The sequence below is a fragment of the Equus asinus genome, chromosome 2 (genome assembly GCF_041296235.1).
Source record: "Equus asinus isolate D_3611 breed Donkey chromosome 2, EquAss-T2T_v2, whole genome shotgun sequence".
In the NCBI taxonomy this organism is placed as follows: domain Eukaryota; kingdom Metazoa; phylum Chordata; class Mammalia; order Perissodactyla; family Equidae; genus Equus; species Equus asinus.
In genome coordinates, this window is record NC_091791.1 from 146,132,904 (window position 1) to 146,148,448 (window position 15,545).

The 15,545-nt window shown below is 47.4% G+C and overlaps 1 protein-coding gene across 2 annotated transcripts in view; it reads right to left on the reverse strand.

Annotated features, from left to right (window-relative positions):
- Positions 1 to 15,545, reverse strand: part of GLDN (gliomedin) — a 50,976-nt gene that overhangs the window by 20,765 nt on the left and 14,666 nt on the right. The window contains exons 2-5 of one of the 2 annotated variants that reach the window (XM_044764890.2): positions 10,132 to 10,224; positions 7,439 to 7,490; positions 765 to 782; positions 283 to 390 (exon numbers count right to left, since the gene is read on the reverse strand). In XM_044764890.2, coding sequence (XP_044620825.2) covers positions 283 to 390; positions 765 to 782; positions 7,439 to 7,490; positions 10,132 to 10,224 — 271 coding nt within the window. The remainder of the gene's footprint in view (positions 1 to 282; positions 391 to 764; positions 783 to 7,438; positions 7,491 to 10,131; positions 10,225 to 15,545) is intronic. The other variant, XM_044764892.2, reaches the window with a different exon arrangement.

Genomic DNA, 15,545 nt, shown 5'->3' on the forward strand with positions numbered 1-15,545 from the left:
CGCTCTTGCCCCTTCCATCGGTCGGTCTGCCTCAGAGCAAGCAGAAGGGTGGCGAGCAGCTCCCACAGACACGGCTTCTCTAACTGGATAAACCCTTGTCGGAGTTGAACCAACAAGAATGCCTTTGGCACCGCAGAGCACAGGAGTCTCCAGACAGGAGTGAAACCAGCCTTGCGCATAGAGAGGCAACACTGCATCCCCAGTGCGCACAGCTTTAGCCCATCCAAAATGCAAGAGGGAGACAAGCAACAAGAAAGTTAATTAGAAGAGTTGCCAAAATACCCATTTTTCCTCGTTTTCCATTTGCTCCTTTTTCGCCTTTTAGGCCCTGGGGACCAGGCTGTCCATCTGATCCATTGTGTCCTGGTAACCCGCCAATTCCTGGGGGTCCTGTGTCAAAACGTGGAAATAGGAACATTTAAAAAATCTTCACCAAAGTTAACGTGATTTCTTTTAGCCAATGAAACAGGATAGGCATCCATGCCTTTTCCAGATTCCCTCCTGCTTCTTCCCTTTCTCCTCTACCTTTGCTGCCTGCGCCTGAAGAAGTGACAGGGCGGGGGGGCAGGGGGAATGGTGACGCAGGGTCTCAGGTGGGAGGGATAGGAGAGCTCGTGACTAGGGGAGAGAAGGAGGGGGCCCTAGTCACAGTCGGGCTGCCTCCAGACTCTTCCCCCTTCCCCACCTCAGTCCCTTCCGAGGGGTCCTGGGGAGCCGGCCCCCCATATCCTCCCCATGAACTAGGGAAGTCCTTGGGCTCTTACCTGGTGGGCCAGGTGGTCCTACAACAGAAAAAGAAATTTAGATGATAAACCATGGGTGGAAGAAAGCAAAGCCAGCACCACAACCCAAAAAGCAAGGAGCACCTTCCGCCCTCAAAATGTACTAACCACCTTCCGGCCCTAAGAAACCGCCTCTTCTCTTTTATGTAGAACTCGGTATATTTTCCCCAAAGATCCTTAAAAGCAATTCAACAAAGACCCATTTGCCCATCAAAGCCACTTTTGCTTAAGTTCCAATGGACCAAGAATAATTTCTGAGCTGGATTCACTATAGATTAAATGAGGTTTGGTGACAATGCAGGTGGGTGCCAGTGCAACCCTGGCACAGGGTAGGTCTCAGCAAATGGCAGTGCTGTCATCACGGGGCTGAGAGCTGGCTGTCATGAGAGCAGTCCTAAGGGCTTTCGTCCAACCACCTTGTCTCCTCTAGGCCACTGAGGCGAATTGAGGGCAGAAGCTGGTTCACTGGGCGTCTGTTTGTTGCATGAAATCGCCTGAGAAAAACTGAGAGCCCAGACCAGGTAACAGATACCTCCCTTAGTGTATAACTACCCAAGGATCTAAGGGGTTCAGATGAGCCATTTACACATAATCTAACAAAACAATTTTGCTTCCACAAATAGGAGAGTCTTCTTGTCAATTCTGTTCCAGCACTCAGACAAGCCAGTGAGGTTATGATGTGAGCAGCTGAGGTCCTTTTGTTTCTCCAGATCACGTATAATGATTGTCAGTATTGGAGTGGGAAGGTCTTCCCGTAAATCCAAGCTTGTGACCTTTCGGAAAACCATCATTTGCTAAGCACTTACTATGTGCACTAAAGCCTACTGAGAAGCAGAAACCTTGGCCCCTGTGTCTGTTGTGTTTGCAACCTACCTGGGAAAGGTTGACACTTGGAAACCACAGTGAAATATGAGGGAGTGACAGGAAGCAACCTGTAGCAGTGTGGGCACACAGCAGTCTGAGAAGGCCTCCAGAGATGGTGAGCCTTGAGCTGTGGCACTAAGGAAACAATGGGCCTGAGGTGGCTGCAGGGGTGAGGGCTGGGCGTCCCAGGCAGGGGACCAGCAGGAGCAAAGGTGGGCACATGCACGATTCCGGGTGAGAGAAAGGAAGAAGATGGGCCAAGCCGGCACGCCTAGAGATAAGGCTGAGTAAGTACTCGGGTGGTGGATGTGGGGCAGAAGCACTCGAATGCCGAGCAGAGAGGTGTGATGGTATCTGTGAGGCAGTGGGGAGCTACGGTAGACTCTTACACAGGGGGATGACACTGTGAAATCAGTGTGCGTCTGAGATCTTCCCTGTAGATGGAAGTTGAATAGAACTAGGAAGTGAGATGGGGGGAGGGGAGAAAATACCCAGAGAATCTTTGTAGTTAAAATTAGGGACAAAGTTGTGGATAAATGTAGTTGGTGACCGTAGAGTTGTAGCAAAAGCTAGAAATTCAAGAGATATTTCAGCGGAAGATTCCATGTCTGATTGGGTAGAAGACAAAGAAGGAGGCCTCTCTGATGACTGGGAGCCAAGGATACTGATGGAGAGAGGCTACTTGACACAGACATGAGGACTCTTGGGAGAATGTGTGTTTGAAGATATGCTTTCAATACATATGATCCTGCTTTGAGCAAATGTGATTTGCTGAAAATGGCACCACATTTTCTAGGATTGGTGCAGTCTGTAGCAACATGACTCCACTACCAGATGGCATGCACACACACACACACACACACACACACACACAATGGTAAGGGGGTGATATGGAGAGTTGACAGAGGTCAGAAGAAATCAATCAATCAATCATCACTCCCAACTCCAGATGGAGCCAAATTCAGATGTGCAGATGGGCAGAAAAAAAGGTAAACAGGCAAGAATTGACTGTAGATAGCAGGTTTTGAAAGTTCCCAGGACAGTCCAATAGCCATTTCCACGCAGCAGGACTATGGGAGCAAGGTCCTGGCTGGAGCTCTGTATTTAGGACACATTAGCCATGGCCAAGGGGGTCCCTATGGTGAGGTGCGTAGATGAGGGTTTCCTGGCATTGACCTGAGGTCCACAGACACCCTGTGGCTACAGTTCCAAGTCACTTGAGTCCATAGAATCACCTGGCATGCTTGTTAAAATGCAGATACCTGGGCTCCATCTGGAGATTCTAATTCAGTTTGGATTTAGAAGCCCAGGAACCTTCATTTTTACCAAACAGTACAGATGGTTGGGATGCTGATGGTCCTGGGTTCCCCTGACCTGATGTGAAAATTTTCTGGGTAAAGAATCAGTCACTATCAGTAGATCCTTAAAGGAGATCTTCAGACCCTGACCCTAAAAAGGTTGAGAGCTAGTAGTCTTGAGACAAGAGGAAAATGTCTAGGCCAAATTTCAGGATGGAGAGAGAGAAGGGATACACCCATCTGGAGGGAGGCAGGGGCAGGAAGAAGCACCAGGAAAGAGAGAGAGCAATCTGAAGACGTAGGAGGGAATCCAGCAGGTCCTGGGTCCTGAAGCTAATGGAAAGAGAATTCCAGAAGAGTTGATGGATGACAAGGGGTTCCAAAGAGCTCTTGGAGTGCTATAGCAATGCCGAGCCTTTGTCCCAGTGTCTTCTCAGGATACCAGGGAGCTGCCCAAGGGCCCCTTATACTCAGAAGAAGCCTCAAGTATGTGTCATTATAATAGTGTCAAATGTTGGATAGCATGTGCCAACAGGGCATTTAGAAAGCTGTTTTTCAGAATGTTTTCTCATCTCCTGCCCCTTCTTCCCTTCCTGAATAACAGACCCTCTAGGAATACACATGGACAGCCACGTTCATGTTAACACTGCATGCAGGGCAGTTGACAGGGCCCCACACTCAGAAACGGCTCCACACTGGGTTTAATGCTCTGTGGTCACCATCTAGAAATTCTTAATAATACTATCTTTGAATCTGTGTTTTGTAGACAAAGTCTGATGGGAGGATGGAGCACATTCCAGGAGGCCTGGAGCCTTGGTTCATGTGTGGTCCTGCCTCCACTGCCTCGCTGCCTCTACAGGACAGGTTTTCTGCCACCTGCTGCCCTGCCCCGTGATGTGTCCTCCCCACTCCTGGCCCCGTCAGTGACTGCTGCCACTTTCCATCCCAGTGGGGGCCCCGGGGAGAGTGCAGGGAAGGCTAGGGTTATGTGAATGCCCTGCATGCCTGAGCCACAGGGTGAGGCCCCTGTGCCTGTGAGGGTCTGCACTGCTGGGTAAGTGTCCACACCTCGGGGAGTAAGACCTTAAATAGCAAACGAAAAGCCTCACCACAGCAGGTCAAGAGTAAGATGTTGGAGGAAAGGAAAAAGCCTTTTTTCTGCATTTTCGCTTTGCCCTGGACCCTGCAAATGACGTCGCTGGTTCTGATTATCCCCACCCCACATTCCCGGCCAGAGTCAATTAGAATTGGCTGGATGCTTGATAAGAGCTGTGCCACTTAGATTTATTTTTTCTCCCTAAAATCTAAAATTGGCCCACAATGCCCTTAGTTCTGTAAACTAGACATAAACCCGACGCTGCCAGGCCTGGAGCACCTCCGAGGTCAGTAGTCCTGATTCTCTCCCACTCCTACCCCTGCAAGGACTCCCTGGGACTCCGGACTCATGACCCTGGCCTCAGCTTCAAGGCCAGACAGGAGTTCTGGCCAAGGCGGGTATGGTCTCCCCTTCCCCTGGGAGTCAGGCATGCTTGGCTCTCCTTCAGGGATGGCCTGAGAGGGCCCAAGCACTCACACTTGGAACTGGAATCTACCAGCACTAAAACAACAGGCTAGTTTGTTCAGCGAGGCCAGTTGAGTGAAAACATGATCAGCTGCCCTAGCTGTTTCTGAGAACAGCCTGTCCATTCACTTACCAAAGGTTGCACTGGCTATCGCTCTGCGGCCTCAGTTCCCACCCTATGTTTGCTGGTACACCCTCTGCAGCCGCCCCCGTGACTAAGCTATTGGGCCGGACCCAGGGTACCCGACTTGGCAAGGTACCTTTCCTAAACTGCAGCTTTGGTCCAATCCCATTTATTTGGTGCATTTCAACTTTGGACTATGGCCATGGCGATCTTAAAAAATTAGAGTAGGGATGGCAAATAGGTTTTATTTCAACTGCCAATTCTAACCCATTAGGACGGCTTTCTGAAACAGCAGAAAAGCAGGCCATGAGGCCATGCTCAGCCGTAACTGTGATTCTTTACTGATGTCTGCCTTGGTATGAGATAAAGAGTAGTGACAAGTTTCCTCACGGACTGGAGTCACTGGGCTGCAAGAGAATAGGCTATGTGGATCTGAAGCGCTTCTGCCCCCACAGCAATGTGGCAAAGTGATGGTTTAGAGATTTTTCCAACAAGCCCGTACGAGGAGGCCATTGGGAGTGAAGGACAACCCAAGAATCCACCTTCTTCATTCTTCAGGACACCTGCTCTTCCAGGAGCTATGCTCCTGGGGTCCCAAGGAAATCTGGGCTCAGGGGTAAGATGCATCCAGAAAACCATATGTTGTTTGACCAAACTCCACACTAACAAAAACTCCTACCTACCTACTCTGGTTGGTGAATTGCCCTCACTGTTCACGTGAGATGTCGCAGGCTGCACAAGACTACACAGCATCTGTCCTTGTCCCCGTAGCAACCACAGCTGAGTCCACGAAAAGGAAGAGGAATGGGGTCTCATGGTCACAGCTGGACTAGCCTCAAGTCACAAACGCCAGCCTTTTCAAAGGTGAATCCAGTGTAAAGCCAGATCTTGTCCTCAGGCCCCAGGCCCAGGGTCTGCCCTGGCAGTCCCTCCTGCAGGATTCTTCCTGGGGCTCTGGACCAAGGCTGTCTGCCCCTCCCTCTGAAGTTGCCAATTCAGTCCTGGGTCCTGTCACCTCCCCTCCCCCAATCCAGGCACCCTGGTCTATCCCAGGCACTACCTCGCTTTGCAACTTGTACTTTTCATACCTAAGTTTTAATTGGAGAGCTTTCAAGCTAGCACGAAAAGAGAAGGTGCTGGCTTTTGAAAAGCATTTCGAGGCACTAAAGAATAACCTCTTCAACCCATTTCCAGCTCGGCTGCGATGCCCTGCCCCCATCAATCTCCCCTAAGTGGTCTCAATAGCTCCATCCTGCATTCACTCAACAGCCGAGCTCTCCTTTTATTACTATAAAAATCAAAAAGGAAGAGGCTTTTCCTGTGCCTCTCAACAGGGCTTTGTGCCTGTAATTCCATCCATCCGAGCGTTTCTCTAGCACTGATTACTGTCACACGTGGCAACTCTGAAAAGGGAGTTCCAGAGATGGAAGAAAGGTGCCTAAGCCACAAGAGTTTCAGAATAAAGGACCAAACTGTTCTGAAGACGCTTAATTTTCCGTGAAGGCTGAAATGGGACTTAGTAATTCAATTAGCATCTCCCAAGAAGCCACAGAATTACAGCTTTCCTCTCAGAGGCCAAAGTGAGTAAGAGTCAGACTTGGACTCTGGGTTCCTCAGGGAAGCGTCTTCCTTACCAGCCCAGCATCCTGGCTTAATCACTTACACAAACCACAGGTTTAGTCATTCAACAAACTCACATTGCACTCCTAATGCACAGCAGGTAATGAGAGGCACTGGGGAGAATATAGCAGAGAGGGTGAGGTTCCTTAGAATCAATACACACTGCACAGGGTTTCTCAGCCTCCACCAGGGACCTCCTCAGAGCCAGGGGCCCTAGACTAAGGAGGCCAGACAAAAGCTTCAGATGGCTTCCAAGCATGTGGGTGTCTTTTAAAGTCCATGAGAGTTGTGCATTTACCCCATAATAAACTTTTAATGCAAAAATAATGTCCCTGTTTCCTCAGAACGCTATGCCCCGTTTGGAAAGACCGGAAATGCAGTGTCTGAAATCAGGCTGTATAAGCCCATCCTTGGCCCTGACTGGAGCCTGAGGGGCAATGAATTGGGAGACTGAGCTGGGGTCTGTGTTTTTCCTGGCCCCCAGCTTCTGAAGGCAGGTGTCCCTCCCCTCAGGGCAAAGGCAGGACTCTGTCAGACTCATATCAAATCCACTGCCCCCCTCCCTTGCCCCATCCATCAGCCTGCCTTGTCCCAAGGCTGCACGTGCCTCCTGCTTGATCCCCTCCCTCCTGTCTATTTGTCCTCGATTCACTGAGCGGAGGGGGCAGAGTGGCACCAACCTCTACATTTCCCCAGCACACAGTAGGCACCACACAGAGCACTTTTCATAAAAAGGGTTTTCTTAACTAATTAGCAGTTTGCTTCTAGAGTTTCCCATTCATGCTGGATGTAGGATGTAGGGAAAGAACTACTTCTGGTAAGAGAACACTATTCTCCAGTAAGAGAACTCTACCACTTAGCGCAGTCTGTTTCCTTTCTTTCTTTTCCTTTTTAAAAACTAACGGGAATAAGGGAAAACATCCATGGCCTCTGTTCAAGGAACCACACGCTTCTAATTACCCAAGACCTAGTTATTTTCCATGGCTCTATTTCTATGGCAATACTGAAAATACTATTTTTCATAATTATATTACAATTGATATTTAGCTCATTAAAAACATCTGGTAAAATAAACCAACAGGCCTTTTTATAACCTCAGGTGCTCCTAGGTGTTTACTCTGCCCCAGCGCTTTGGCCAGCACACATGTTTGCGGCGTGAGTGGCCCGTGGTCAGTGCGGGCCAGCCTACCTGTCAGGCAGATACCCTTGGTGCTGTTGCACAGGTCCACCATCACTCGGATCTGTGGGAAGAGAGGGTGGTTAACAGCCGCACCATAGGCAGAGGGCCCTGAACTTGCCCTTTATTCAGACAAGTAGAAAGCAAGTGCAAAAAGTAACTTCAGGAGACTATGCAGAGGTCTGAGGAAAAGTTAACCTAAAACTGAAAAGAAACCCTTAAAAGATCTAAAGATTTTTGACATCAGCAGCTCATCTCCCAACGTTATCAACAGAAGCTCCTTGATTTCTATCAAACTCTGAGGAGGCAGAGGATGGGGAAGGCATCGCCAAACCCAAGTTTCAAGGTTGTAATGAGCCGGCCCCCCAGAGTCTGGAGGGCGCAGTCCATGGGCCTGAATAAAACGGGTCGGTGTGCTTAGTGGTCAGGAGCAAGTGCTTACTAGCTGGGTGAGCACGGGCAAAGTACTTAACCTCTTGACGCTTTGGTTTCCTCTGAAAATGGAGATAAGAAGCTCCTGCCTGAGGGTTAAGCCAGCTCCACGTCTGGCACATGGAAACTGCCCCTGGATGGTAGTGACTCTCACGTCACGCGGACCCTACCTTCTCACTACTAGATGGCCACCTGCGGTGGGTGGTCACTGCGCCCGTGGTATCAGCCTGACACTTGGTTCCCACACAGCCACTTTGCACCCTTCTCCCATCCATTCTTCACCCTGCTTCTAATGAGCATCACAAAACCCCAGTCTGATGGGTCCAGCCCTGATTCAAACACTCTTGTGATTCCTTGCTGCTCTAAACATAGGCCTCACTTCACACCACTCTCCTCTCCCTTCTCTGCCTCAGTTTGCTCATCTGTAAAATGGAGATATCAATAGCATTTACTTCTTAGGATTGTTGTGAAGAGTAAGTGAAATTATTATAAGTGAAGTTCTTAGAACAGTGCCTGGCATGTGGGAAGCACACACAAAAGTGTTTTCCATTTTGTGGAGGCAGCCAAGAGTGCGGATGAAGGTCTGGATTCTGAAGTCAAACTGCCTGTGTTCATGTCATGGCTTTGCCATTCACAAGCAGTGTGACCTTGGGGAAGTTACTTAACTTCTCTGTGCTTCAGTGTTCTCGTCTGTAGATAGAACTAATAGCACCTACCTTATAGCATGGGTATGTGGATTAAATGGGCGAATACATGCAACACACTTAGAATTGGGCCTGGCACATGATAAGCATGCTCTATTTATGCTATTGTTTTGATGGTTCCTTGAATGTGCCAGGAATGCCTTAGTTATTGTACCGATCTACCATCCAAGAAGCAGTTTTTAGACCCAAGTGATATGGCATTTCAAAACTGTGGGAGAAAAACTTAGTTAAGAAATGGAGTTGAGACTGCTGGATAGACATTTGGGGGAAAAAACAAAGGCTGGATCCCGACTTCACTCCTTACACTAAATAAGTTAATTAAGTGACATTGATCAAAAAGTTAAAAGTTAAAAACATACTAGTGAAAGAACTGGAGGAAAACCTGGGAAAAATATTTATAATGGCATTAAAGCAGGAAAGATTTTTCTAAGAAACAACTCCTATACTATATAGGAAGAATGTGATAAATTCGACTGTCTCATAATTTAAAATTTCTGCAAGACGTAAAATGCTGCAAGCAATAACAAAGGACAAACACAGTCAGGAACATAATTGCAAAGGGCTGGTCTCTTAAGAGCTGTTAGGAAGCAATAAGCAAAGGAACAAGAAATCTGGATGTAAGATTCGAGAATGTTGAAGCTGGAAGAGGCTTCAGAGCTCGTTGTCCTGGGGGCGTCAGGTACGATCCATCCATGAGGTGGCCATGCTCCCTCTCCAGGTGGTCTCCCATCCCTCCCTCCCTTCACTCTGCTCCAGTCACACTGGCCATCATCACAGGCCTCTGCCGTGTGTGGATGCTGTGCCTACATCTTCACTGAGGCCTCAGCTCAAATGTCACCTCATCAGGGAGGCGTTCTCTGACTCCCCAACTAAAAGTAGCCCCAGCAGCCACTCCCCATCAGCTCATCCAACTCTTTGTCTTGGTGACACTTATCATTAGCCAATGTTATCTTATTTATGTATGCATTTATTTATTACCTGCCCCCGCTCCACAAAGAATGGAAGCATTTTGAGAGCAGGAGAACTTGTTCTCTCTTTTGTCTGTATCCCCTGTGCATAGAACAGCACCTGGTTCCAGGCCTAGAACTTCTCCCCTGGGGAGACAGCGTTCAAGTCGGGAAGCACATCAATGCTCTCCACGGGAGAGCTTGCCTTGAGAGGAGACAACAAATTGCTAACCTGGGTTTATGATGTGAGAATCCAATGGTGTTGGGAAGAGAGTGGGTGAGGTGCAGGAAAAAGTCCTCAGCAGTGATGGGAAGTCCCTCCCAACGCAGCCACTCTAGCTTGGAGGACATATTTCATAGGAACAATGACCTGAGCGCAACAGAAAGAACGGCACCCACAAGAGCTCAGGCTTAACGTACCCTTGGTCAGCATGTCACTGAGGAGGTGGAGTCATCTCCCCAGAGGAAATGCCAGTACATCAGAGTCATCTCCCCAGGGAGCAGATCAATGCAGCAATGGACTGGGACATAGGACACTGCATGGAGACTTGCTTTCAGATTGACAATATATGGTAGCAATGGGAGAAAAGACAGCCAAAATGGGTCCAAAGAGCAGCCTCACCAGACCTTCCAGTTTTCTCTCTGTACAGAGACTGGGTCTCACTGAATTAGTAGAACTTCTGGATCTTGGGCAATTCAAGGGCAAGGAAGGAGCCTGAGGAGAAAAAGAACAGATTTCTTGCTAACCTACCTGGCATCAGAGACCAAGAGCTGGTTTTAAATTCAACTAAAAGAGAGGGGACCTAATTTGGCAGTATCCATTAGAAAGAAAATGTTGTGAATTAGGAATCTCACTTGCAGGAAGAGTATACTAGGACATCTGCACAAGAATGCTCACGGCAACACTGTTTGTGATGGCAAAAACATGCAAGCAACCCAAACGTCCATCAAGAAGGTGCTTATTAAACAGACGAAAAAGAATGAGGTGGATCTCTATCTAATCTAGATCTAATCTGGAAAGACGGTCTTGGCATTCTGGTGAGTGAACACAGTGAGCCCAAGCCATGTAACACAATGCAGCTCATTGGTTGAAAAAAGAATCTAGATATGTCTGCATAAGCACAAAGAAAAGTTGGGAGGGTCGTGAACCCAACTATTAACTGAGATTTTTTTTTTTTTCTCCTGGAGATGGAGACTAAGGAATGAAAAGGGGATTTTCACTTAGTTTACATAGTTTTAAAAGCTATATTAGGATAAAGGGTGATTTTCACTTTGTGTATTTTTAGTAATTCAGAGAGAGAGAGAGAGAAAAGAGTGTGCAAGCATTATGTGAACCTAAAAGACGGGTCTAATTTGGGAACCCAAATATTGCGCCTTCATTTACCCCTATCACTTGGCATAACTTGGATAGATTTCTGTTGCTTCTAGACAAATGTACATAGAATGAACTAGAACAGTTGAACAAGTCCAGTGATTTTCAAATTGTTCATTAGCCATAAAATCTGTCTTTTTCCCACATAAATTACCAAACTCTAATAGATAAAACAAATGAAAATGGAACTGCTCTGGGTGAACTGGGGTGGGGTTGGCCTCAGCTACTTATCTGTAAAATGAGAGAGTTGGCCTAGACAGGTGATTTCAAATTGCTCCCACCAGAGGAATGGGGGTGCGGGGTGGGGGGCGTAGTTAGGAGGTGGAAAGGGACACCCAGAGGCTTGGAGTCACAGGAGAAGGGATGAGAAAGCTAAGTTCCAGAGGAAGCAGTGGAGTGGCTGGCCCAGGCTCACCCAGCAAGCTGGCTTCCAGAGCTGAGGACTGTTCCCCACCCCCTTTACTTTTTCATGCTGCTTAGCCTTTGCCAAAGGAATTGTCTGAATTCAACTTGAAATGCAAATTTTTGCTTTAGTTTACTTCGAATATGAACAGGATATCAGATTTTTACTCATTAAAAATGCATCAATTTCACGAAATCTTTTCTGTGCAAAAGTGAAAGGTTTAATCAAAAGTGTTCCTTTCTCGTCAGAGTGAATAGAGCTGAAGGCGGTGAGCTGCCACTGCTCATCGGAACACAAAACTCACGGCAGTTGGCTGGCTGTCCTCCTGAACTCCCTTCCTCTCACCTTTTCCTCTCAGGACTGATTCATGAGAAAGTAAAGAGCAAACCTGCCCATCACCACCAGCTGCACTGGTTTGCAGGAGGCTAAAACTATGTCCTGTCCTGGTTTCTCCGACGTTCCCCAAGTACAGACGCCAGTTTGCAAGCTGGAACGCTGTGAAAATTCTGTCACCTTTCAGATCTGACATATTTTACAGCTGAAATTCCTTTTTTCTTAGACAATTGAATACTCTTCACACGCTCCCTAATTATGCAAATTGCTGTTATTACATTCATGCAAATGATCCTTTAGAAACAGGTCCGGGGAGCTGATGATCAGCCTGCCATTGACTGAGACTCCTTCGACTGCAGAGACGGGGCCAGCTGCTTGCACTTGAAAGTTAAACTACAGGTGTGGGAGGAATCCCTCGGGTACGGGGACAGGGTGGGGGGATGGGGGGCTGGTCAGCCCCCCTGGACTCATCCCTGGAAAAGGCAGGAATTCACACTGGGGCCAAGACCTGGTAACGACAATCTGCAAACCCCAGCTGGAAGGTAGGGCTTGCCTTGCACAGGGGTGTGAAATTCTGGGGCATGACTTCCTCTCTGCAGCCCCACAGGAAGATCGGCCAAAGGTCCAGGTACTTGTCAGCTTAAGCGAGCAAGCCCTGGCCATCCCACATCAGTGGCCTGGGAGCTGAGTGCTCCTGTTGGTTTGTCCCGCCTGGGATCCTCAGAGCCCAGCTGAATCCTGCCTAGCCTTCCCCAAAGACCCCGATTCCCATGGACTGTGCCTCCTGAGCCCAGCAGCATCACTGTGTGGCTGGTTGTTGGCACACTTTTGCGTGTGTTACTCTGCCTTCTAACCAGAGAGGCTCTTATCACAGGCACTATTTCATCCTTTTACTGTTGCCCCATTCACTCATCCACTCCCTTTCCCAGCATTAGAAAGGCATCCAGCACATAGTAGGTACTCAATAAATACTTCATTATTGATTACGCACTCAACTGGGAGGGGAATGTGCTCCTCAACCAATGAAATGATTCCTTTCTGACGGAGGGGAACATTGTTTATGGGAGTTGGCCATCTAGCATGTGATCACCTGTTTCTCTTTGTGCCTGCTTGCTTAGGATAACTTTATTTTGGTAGACACTCCACTAATCTTAGAAAACAGGAGCTTGGAGATGCTGGGGTTATCCTATTAGGATCCCCAAGACAGCCCACATGAACATCACTGCAAAACCGGAAACATCTGATGTGCCCTGGTCCATAGGGGAATAGCACAAACCTTCCACGCTCTCTGGAGTAGAGGCACCCGCATGAACTCTGCACCCAGGGCTGGTTAGGGCTGGTTAGGGCTGGGTCAGCCAGGCAGAGACCGAGATGCTGCCCTGTAAAGGAATCTCAGACATTCATGAAGACACAAGGCCATGGGGAAAACACGGTGGTATTCACCAGCTCCTCCTGCTTTGCTGAGTGGATCAGGATGGGGTGGAGGCCAGCCTGCTCTGCAAGGAACACGGGTTGGACTACTTATCTCAAAGGCATTTCTTTTGCGTATAAGCTCTGGCGGGCTGAAGTGAATTCCTGGAGATGGTGCAGCCCCCTGTGGCCCTCCTTCTCACCCTGCCTCAGTCATTGCCCAGATTCTCTAATACAATGCTGAACAAGTAATTAACGAGGGTTGGTTTGGAGTTCACCCACAGCCTTGGCCAGCCCTCTTGCATACGAAAGCTGGGAAGTCGCAGAAGCTGAAGCGGCTCTGTGTGGCCCCAGGACTCCTCAACAATTCCAGCTGGAAGGGGGTGAGACCAGCAAAGGCCCTCACCCAATGTCTCTGGCAAAACTACTTTCGGCTGGGATCAGGGCCTTGGGAAACATCCCAGTGTAACATTTGTTCACCCTGGGGACATCTGAAAATGCACCCCAGAAGTCTTTGAAGGAGCATTTCCTCCTCCAAGCGTGCTCTGAGACCTTCTTCAGGCTCTGACCCAGGTCAAACGGCGGTGGGATGGGGTGGAATTTAGGGATGGATGGCTGTTTCTTGTTAACTGCACTAAACTTATAGTCAGTCATAATTATAATTATAGAAAATTATATGATTAAGTCACTAAAATTAAAGATAATGATGGTGTTAACGATAACGGTCCATCTTGAGTAAGTTGGGAAACTGGTTACTTATCAGTTAGATATTTTCTCTAAACATGCATTTTTCTTTGGTAGCTACCATGTGATGCTTGTGCCCTGCAGTGGCTTGGTGCCTTGTAATAGCCCCCTGGGGAGGGAGGGCTGGGACCTCTAGGTTGCCTATATGGGACCTGCCCGGACTTTCTTCAGAACAAGAGATAAAGAGAAATGTTAGAGGTTAGAGGGGATCTGCCAAGCTGAGAGGAGACAGGACCCTGCACCAGCTCCCCAGCCCCTTGACTAAATAGGACCCATGACAGTATTTACCCCAGGGAATGGCTGTGAGGAGCAAATGAAGGCGTCCTTATGAAAACAACTGTGTATGTTCATACTGGTGTTATCGAAACATATTTGTTCACAACTGGAACATAGGTCAGCTGATTCTACATTTGAAAAATCATCAATTCATACTATTTTAACAAAAGTATTTAACTAAAGTCCAATTACTAGCTTGGTTTATCAACTGAATTCAAAATGTAGTACAGAATAGGATTTATAAAAGTAGCCAGATACAAATCACTAAGTGCCCTAACCCATTAAATATAAATGGTCATTGGTCATTAGAACCCCCTTCCTAAGCCTTTCCCTTCTTCCACCGGGAGCCCCTCAGGCGTCAGCAAGCCCCAGGTGCTCAGTCTTGTCCTGACCGCAGTTCAAGCTACTGCCTGTCAGGAATGGCCAGTCCTTTTGCTTTTCCTCCTGTTAACAAGTTGGTGAAGAGCTGCTGGCAGCAAGGACACCTGTGGCACCAACGGGCTGACCCAGCTCCAGAACCAGAAATGCTGGGCCATTCTCAGAGGAGGCTCAGGACATGTTCTCCCGGCACCTCCTGGGCTCAGATCTTGCTTCCTCCAGGTTGGAAGTCAAACGCAGAGCTGATGTGATGTTCTAGCTACTGGATGCTGCATGGCTTCCTGAGATGGCTCGCCCAGGCATATAAAAAAAAGGGAGCACCTAAAAATCGTTACTCATCTCAAATCCTTGTCTGTACTTTATTTTTAAAAAGTTGTTTTGTAGTGAATTGCCTATTTTCAAGTCCAGCAACTTTACAACTTATTCTGGTCAATTGTTTCTTAAAGAGGAAAGGCTATTTTATCTTTATTTTAAACACATGCAAATATAATGGAATAATTTTCAAACGAAATTATATATAACTATGAGAAAATAGAGGCGACTATTTGATCTTGAGATCCTGAGGCAGGGAAGAACATTCTAAAGATAAAAGCAAATGAAGAACCCATAAATGGGTTATAGATTTGACTACGCGAAAATGAAAATTTTTCAATGCCCCTCCCCCCCAAAAAACTATAAACAAAATGAAAAGGCAGATAGAACCCAAGGCCAGAAGGTGTGATATACAGAACATGGGCTTTGGAGTCAGACACAGCTCCATCTGATCTGAACTCCAATTCCTTCACTTGCTGGCTCTGTGACCTCGAACAGGATGATTAATCTCTCTAAGCCTCAGTGACCTGTCTGGGAATAATAATGACAATAATAATAGTAAAGATCTCATAGGACTGTTATCAGGATTAGGATGTTTTTGACATACATACCTAAAGCTCTTTGAATAGCGCCTGGCAAGTTCTAAGTTCTCAATAAACATTATAATCATTATGGAGGGAAAAATATTGCAACATGTATAATACACAAAAAGCTAATAACTTTCCTATGTAAAGGGTATTCATAAATTAATAAGAAAAAGATAAAAAATGATTGAAAAATGAGCTAAACCATGAATGAACAAATCTCA